Source organism: Gymnoscopelus microlampas, assembly GCF_963454915.1.
Source record: "Gymnoscopelus microlampas genome assembly, chromosome: 17".
NCBI lineage: Eukaryota > Metazoa > Chordata > Actinopteri > Myctophiformes > Myctophidae > Gymnoscopelus > Gymnoscopelus microlampas.
Genome location: NC_139954.1, coordinates 39,113,359 through 39,120,858, shown reverse-complemented (window position 1 = coordinate 39,120,858; position 7,500 = coordinate 39,113,359). Strand labels below are relative to the sequence as shown.

Below are 7,500 nucleotides of genomic sequence, written 5' to 3'. Positions count from 1 at the left end.
TGTGAGCTCCAGAGAAAGGCCAGTGGCCAGGTTCAGTGAAAGGCCAGCGGTAGTTAGCAGTTAAAGCTGTGTGTAAAACGCAGTCAGACATGGCTGATCCAGTGAGGGGAAGTCATGTTTGCCTGCCAGTCTATCAATCATCAGGCAATTACCAAGGCTAGGCCTGTTGGCACTTGTCATGACTTCACGGGCCGCTGTGCCGGGATTAAGAGTTATGAGGAGATGGAGAAATCTGCCAGAGCAACTAAGTGTGACAGTGTTACCGAGGCTGAGAATAATGGCACTCACATCAAAGAGAAACCTCAGGAAAAAGACAGATTATGGAAAGAGGCAAGCGCCATGTTATGTTTTCTATTCAACTTCTGAAGCTTATCATGGTTTTAGTATGTATATGTAACGCTCAGGAGGAAAAAACAGGAAATGTGTGCTTTAGTGCCGTGGCTCTGTGGGGTCCGGGGACCCCCAGGGGGTCCAGGTGGTTCCCGGCAAAAAAGAGGAACAGGAACAGCTCTTAAGCCCTCTTTCACTGGTACATTTTTCACAATAACCATTCCACCAGAGAGTGCAGGCATAACGTGTGTGTGTGTGTGTGTGTGTGTGTGTGTGTGTGTGTGTGTGTGTGTGTGTGTGTGTGTGTGTGTGTGTGTGTGTGCGTGTGCGTGTGTGTGCGAGCGCCCTCACCTGTGTGTGTCCTCTGGTGTGCCTTGAGATGGGAGCTCTTGGTGTAAACCTTCCTGCAGCCGTTGAACTGGCAGCGGTGGACTCTCTTCTTGTTCTCCGGTATGTCTCCCGCCAGGCTGCCCCCCCCTCCCTGTTCACTGTCACTCCCTCCTCCCCCTCCTCGGCCCGTCGGCGGCGGCGGCGACGAGGGCAGCGCCCGCGCCGCCACCAGCTTGGCGGCGGCCCCGATCCCCACCTTCTTGGCCACCAGCTTGAGCGTGAGCGTGCCGTCCGCCGTGGCGGTGAGCGTCTGCGTGGGCTTGACCAGGTGGCGGCCCAGCTCCGGGGACGAGGGCGGCGTCAGGGACGTGACGGCGGCGCTGAGCTGCGCGGCGCTCACCCCCACCAGGCCCCCCTGGTGGTGGTGGTGTTGGTGGTGGTCCTTGGTGGTGGCGGCGGTGGCGAGGATGACGACTCCCGTCTCCGGGTCCACCAGCGGGCTCTTGCTGAGGTACGGCGCCTGGTGAAGGATGCGAGCCTGGACTTTGTTGGGGAGGGACGCCAGCAGCGGCGGGGGGCTGGGCTGGTCGGGCAGGCTGGGGAGCAGCGGGTCGCTCAGGTCCTCGTCGCTGTCGCCGCCCTGCATGAAGGCCGGCGTCAGCAGGCAGTCCAGCTCCTCGTCGAACAGCTCCGAGAGACGCTTGGGCTCCGTCTGTAGGTAACGCTCCAGCTCTAGACACGTCTGCAGAGAGGAGGAAGATACATCAGTCAGTGTTATATCACCACACACACACAGCATGCTGTTTCTCATGCTTCAGGTTGTTTCTCATCCAGTTTGTTGGTTAGCAAGTTCAAAACTCGTTTTGAGGCCATAACTTAGTGAAAACATTGGGAGAGCAAGCTTGAGAGAGTTAGTAAGAAAGGGAAAGGGTGAGAGAGGGCTTATTTCACCCAAGTGATAACACAGAGAGGAAGGACGATAGAAGGAGGGAGAAAGGGGGAGAGAGAGAGACGATTTCACAGATCACACAATAACCCTGAGGAGGATAGAGGGAGGAAGAGAAGGAGAGAAAGAGCCCATTTCAACCACAGAATAACCCAGAGAGGTAGAGAGAGAGGGAGAGGGAAAGCGCCTGTTTCACCCACACAATAACCAAGAGCAGGAGAGCAGGAGAGAGCCTATTCCACCAAAGCAACAAGCCAGAGAGGGAGAGAGAGTCTAAAGTATTTCCAACACGCGATAATCAAGCTACTGTAATACTGGTATACCAAAACCTGAACACACTGATCAACGGGTTGTCGGGGCAATGACCCTATAGCAACACCACGCTTCACACAGCGTTTTATGCTTGTTATCGTTATAATTATTATAATTGACACTTGATTACAGACATGCATTAACGATCCATATCGGTTTGCCTTGCAAACCAAGTATGTTCAACGATAACCACACACACCCCATTCAATTCCAGTGGTGGAAAAACGACTCACATGAGTAAAAGCAGATCTACAAGCTCACAACGTGTCGCATAGCGACGCGTTGTGAGCTTGTATAAAATAGAGCTCAAGTGGTAAATGTATCTTTTATAATATAATATTACTTAGAGATAATTATTATTAATTACAGATAATTATGTATATCTGCACAGTAACTAGTAACTAAAGTTTTCAAATAATTGTAGTGGAGTAAAAGTACAATAATTGCCTCTGAAATGTAGTGGAGTAGAAGTAAAAGTATTGAAATTCGGAAACACTTCAGTAGAGTAGAAGTATCTCAAAATTGTACGAAAAAGTACAGCACTTGAGCAAATATACGTAGTTACTTTACACCAACTGCCCAATTCTTCCTCTGCCCGTGTGGACTTTGAACGTCCAAAGTCCACCGTGCATCTTCCACTGTTTACCAATCTATCAGGGCTGACTCCAGGGGGAGCCGCTCTAGGTGTTGCATTTCTGTGCAGCTGTTGACCATGTGTCAGCGAGCACGCGGGCTACGGTCCTGAGAGAGGAGGGATTTACCCCGTGATTGATGGCCGCTGCCGGGCCGGGCGCTCTCCAGAGTGCTGAACTGTGGAAGCCTCACTGTTTCCCTCAGCTCACTGAAATCAACCAGCCATGGAATTTATATTACCAGATGGGAGGGGAGGGGGAGGACAGGAGATGGAGTGAGAGAGGGGAAGGGAGAAGCGGAGGGAAGGGAAAGGGATATAAACGTATAAAGGTGAGGCGGAGGGTTTTTTGCACTTGAGGCACCTGCTATCTATTTATGCTGACCGATACCGTTATTCGTGCAGTTAGATTTTAATATCGATTTTTATTCGTGTAGTTTAGTTTTGACACTGATCACATTGAGGTTTTAATGTCCGTCTTCTTGAGACGGTAGCTGTTGTGTGAGGTTTAGCGCATAATGAATTTTGAACTATAATACGCTGTTGAATACTGTGTCATGATAATATATTATATAATAGCATGCTAATTTAACTGAGAGTGCACAAATGGAATCAAGTCCTCCATGCGGTTTCATTTGTTCACTTTCACAGTTACAAATGGATAGATAAACAGAGAATTTTACTGTGTAGATATTAGACAATAAACAGAAAGGTTGGCAACTGTTTTACATTTTAGATTTTACTATGAAGTGGATGGAAATATTTGAGTTGTCACAAAGACAGCACTTTTAGATTCCTAATGCTTCACGATACGCAGATAATCTGAGATCTTCGCCATAAACCCCCACTGCTTTGGAAAGCAATCACGTCACCGCCCCAATTAAAGACTGCCCTATAAACTTTGGATTGGTTACATTTTTGGATTGGTATAATCCAGTGTTTCCCAAAGTGGGGTCTGGGGACCCCCAGGGGTTCCTCAGGGAGGTTCCTGAGTGTCCCCAACCAAATGAACACTCTGTGTGTGGACTCTGAGAATGCCAAATGGGCCGGCAACCATTTATTAGACTCACATGAGTTATGGGGGGTGGGGGTCCGTGAACCAAACTGGGGGTTTGGTTCAAAGTTCTGAGAACCACTGATGCAATCTGCAGGTCCCTCTCAATTGAACCCTGACGCTGCATAGGGAACAGAGTGCTGCACTACAACAAACAACATAACGGACTGAAAACGGAATCTGCATTTTTATGTTTCCTTCTGCGCAGGAGTCATTAGAATGAAGAATGTCCTGCCAAGAGAAAAGGGGGAAAATGGGGGCAAGGGAAGAAGTCGGAATTACAGACAAAGAGAGACACTGGGACAATGCATGGCTCACTAAGCGTCCATTCAGCAGTTTGTACAGTACAGTACAGTACAGTACAGTAAATGCTCCTCTGGCTCCAGCATTGCTCCCGTAGCATCAACACGGCCTGTCACAATCATTACATAATCGCCTAATCGCAGTTATTTGAGATAATTGCAAAACATTTTTGCATAATCGTCATAATTGTTCCCACGTTGAAACATTTTCATATACTGTATTTCCAAACATAAAATAGCAGAGTACTGTAGCAAAGTTCACAACGTGTCGTCGCAATGAGACATTTTAAGTGTAACATTCGTCATTTTTTATCATCGGCAATGTGAAATGCAGGAGAGAAAATATATTTGTAGTCGTCGTGCATGGACCAGATTTTATAGTTTTGTTATGTATGTATGTATGAATGTATGTTTTGTATGAATATATGTACGTACGTACATGTATGTATTTATGTATGTATGTATGTTTTGTATGTATGTATGTATGTATGTATGTATGTATGTATGTATGTATGTATGTAGTAAGTGTATGTGTAGGTGTAGGTGTGTAATATTATGTATAAATATCACAAATAGATAAATGTTTATTATAGATAGAAATTGACTAGCGTGGAAGCTTGTTGTTGATATTTATTATTGATGGAGAAGGGGTGGGAGCAATAAGTTATGCTTCTTCTCACTCCTTTTCCAAGGTGCATTTTTATTTTATTGTACTGTTATTCTGAATGATTTGCTTTCATTTGTTATATTGTTTTCAAAATGGACTTATTCGAAATATTTTTTTCCAAAAAAGCATGGCCAGTACGATGAACATGTACAGATTGTGTGCCTATAGGCAGTATAAGGCACACATCACATATAGTGCATGAGCCAGCAGATGTAAACAGTGGCCCAGAGCAGATCCCATGTGGTCCAGAGCAGTGCAGCAGAACACTGCACCATGCAGGGCCAACGCAACCCTCCCCGGGTCCACACAGCCTACATAATGAATATACAGTACATCTGGTTCAAACGCAGTCCACAAAAACGTAGTTCTTTTTTAGTATACAGGCCAAATGCAGCACATCTGAAATGCTTAGTTGAAAATATATTTCTATATATCTGTAAAAGCTTAGAGCAGTCGCTTCTCAACCTTTTTCTGGATAATAACGGCCCACTTGGAAATCTCAGAGAGGGATCGTCCCTATCCATATCCAAACTTAACCCTTTAACTCATTTCCTGCCAATCGCGCATAAATGCATTCTATTAAATAGCGCACTTGTCCGCCATATCGCATAAATGCGTTCTATTAAAAAAATTAGGCATCACAGCTCTGGGATGATCCATCGTCAATGAGAGAAGAAGTATGTGGATGTGAGATCATTCCAAAAAACGTCACCTCCGCCCGCCCTGACTATGGGATTTTCAGAAAAATGGCTGTAACTCAGTTGCTGTTTTTTGCATTGAAAACCACTGTTTTCAGCGAGCCCCAGACCCAAAATGGCGGATCGCGGTTGGAATGTTGCGGTCCGTCTGAATACACAGATCCCTCCTCTTACCCCTTCCCTCCGCCTTTTTTAGAATACAACGTCGCCTCCACGGGTGAAGGTAATTATGCTGGCAAGGGGATAACAAACGATGTTTAATACCTTGGCGGGTGATGTGTTAAGACCGGGAACGCATCTGTGTCATTTTTAGATTTGTTTGGCTATTCAAAAATAGCAGATCTACAAGCTCATAGCGCGGCCGGGTGCTATTTTTTGCAAAATCTTGAAAATGTGTGCAAATCTTTGAATATATATATTTTTTAAAGCGAACATTTTTAACTCAAATCTTTGCTTCTGGGGATTCTACAAAGGTCTTCAAAATCCTCAGCACCGTCCGAGTTACGACCCGATAGAGACAGAATCGTTAATCATCACTCCTCCCGTCAGCATGCGATCTCGCAGGTAAATCGTAGATGCTACTGCTGGCATCTGGGGGGGCGGGGGGGGGGGGGTATTTTATCCCTTTTATCCCTGGTCAGAAGCAAACTTGCATTTCCTTTTGAGAAATATTGTTAGTGTTTCATGTTTATGTTGTAAAATACCTTTAAAGTAGAAAATGGCGCAAAGGATTGTTCCTTTGATTGAAGCATTCTTCCTTTAAAATCATGAGCTTGTAGATCGGCTATTTTTGCTATTGTTTGTACAAAGAAGAATATAGGGCTTAAGTGGTTAATAAATGCCCTGTTTTCTTTTCTTTCTTTTCTTTTTTGAACCCTGACCTCCGTGACAAAATAGAGCGTGTGTGGTTCACTGATAAGCTAAACCCCTCTCTCTCTCTCTCTCTCTCTCTCTCTCTCTCTCTCTCTCTCTCTCTCTCTCTCTCTCTCTCTCTCTCTCTCTCTCTCTCTCTCTCTCTCTCTCCCCAATTCTTTTAAAGAATGTCCTCTTTTTCAAAACAATTTGCATATGAGCATAAATCAAAGACATTTATTTTGGTGTGTGTGTGTGTGTGTGTGTGTGTGTGTGTGTGTGTGTGCGTGTGTGCGTGTGTGCGTGTGCGTGTGTGTGTGTATGTGTGTGTGTGTGTGTGTGTGTGTGTGTGTGTGCGTGTGCGGAAACAACACATGAAACAATGTTACAGTAACAGTGTTCTGTGTGGTGTGTATGCCGCTGCTACAAGACAGAGCTCCCAGCCACTCCTCTGCAGTAACTAAGTACATTTACTCAAGTTCTTAAGGATTTTTTTTTCACTGTGCTTGAGTATTTGCATTTTTCACTACTTTCATTTCTACTCCACTACACCTCAGAGGCAAATATTGTACTTTCTAATCCATCAGAATTATTTGAAAACTTTACTAGTTACTTTTGCAGATTTAAATGTATCATGTTACAAAACATACTTTAACCACTTAAGCCCTCATTTATACATATAGGCTATTAAAAAAGTGCTGATCTACAAGCTCACAGCACACGTTGTGAAAAGAAGTATTAAGTAATTTGAGTGCTTTTACGTTGCTACTGTTAAGTATATTTTGTTGCCAATACTTTTGTACTTTTTACTCAAGTGAAATTCTGAATGCAGGCCTTGTTACTTGTAACAGAGTACTTCTTCCAGTCCACCACTGCTCCTGGGTGCTGGGTATAATTTGTTAACAGTCGCATCCCTCGCTGCAGTAATTGCTGTGTTGTAATACGATCGCCGGTGGAGCGTGCAAAAAGAGGCCAGAGATGATTGTGTCTCTCCAGGAATCAGATCACTCATTGCTAATGCACTTGAAAGCCAATACTCCTCCAGACAAAACCAAAGCAGCAAATTAGGTTATCTGGAATGTTCTTTTTATTTATGTATTTATTTATTTATTTTCACAAAGGACAGAGTTGCAACCAATCACTGTTGTTTGGATGAGACTGAGGACAAGCTGGGACAATGTGGCTTTAACGTGATGTCTTTTGGTATTGTCTCATAGGCTTAACGCGTACTTTGTCGAACGACAATGTCACTCGCTTGGGGAAAAAACAGATTTTCAATTAAGAGTTGTGAATTAGTATGAAGTAAATTTCAAAACAGAAACAATTGAAAGTCAGTTCTTTTTTAGAAATGACGTGAATGGCTTTATTCAGGGACGTA

At 44.5% G+C, this 7,500-nt stretch overlaps 1 protein-coding gene across 2 annotated transcripts in view; it reads right to left on the bottom strand.

Moving 5' to 3' along the window:
* Nucleotides 1-7,500, bottom strand: part of LOC311065225 (Krueppel-like factor 7) — an 88,789-nt gene that overhangs the window by 27,907 nt on the left and 53,382 nt on the right. For both annotated transcript variants that reach the window (XR_014602805.1, XM_084085453.1), the window contains exon 2: nt 682-1,402. Coding sequence is in view for 1 of the 2 variants with exons in the window: in XM_084085453.1 (XP_083941579.1) it covers nt 682-1,402 (721 nt within the window). In the remaining variant the exon portion in view is untranslated. The remainder of the gene's footprint in view (nt 1-681; nt 1,403-7,500) is intronic.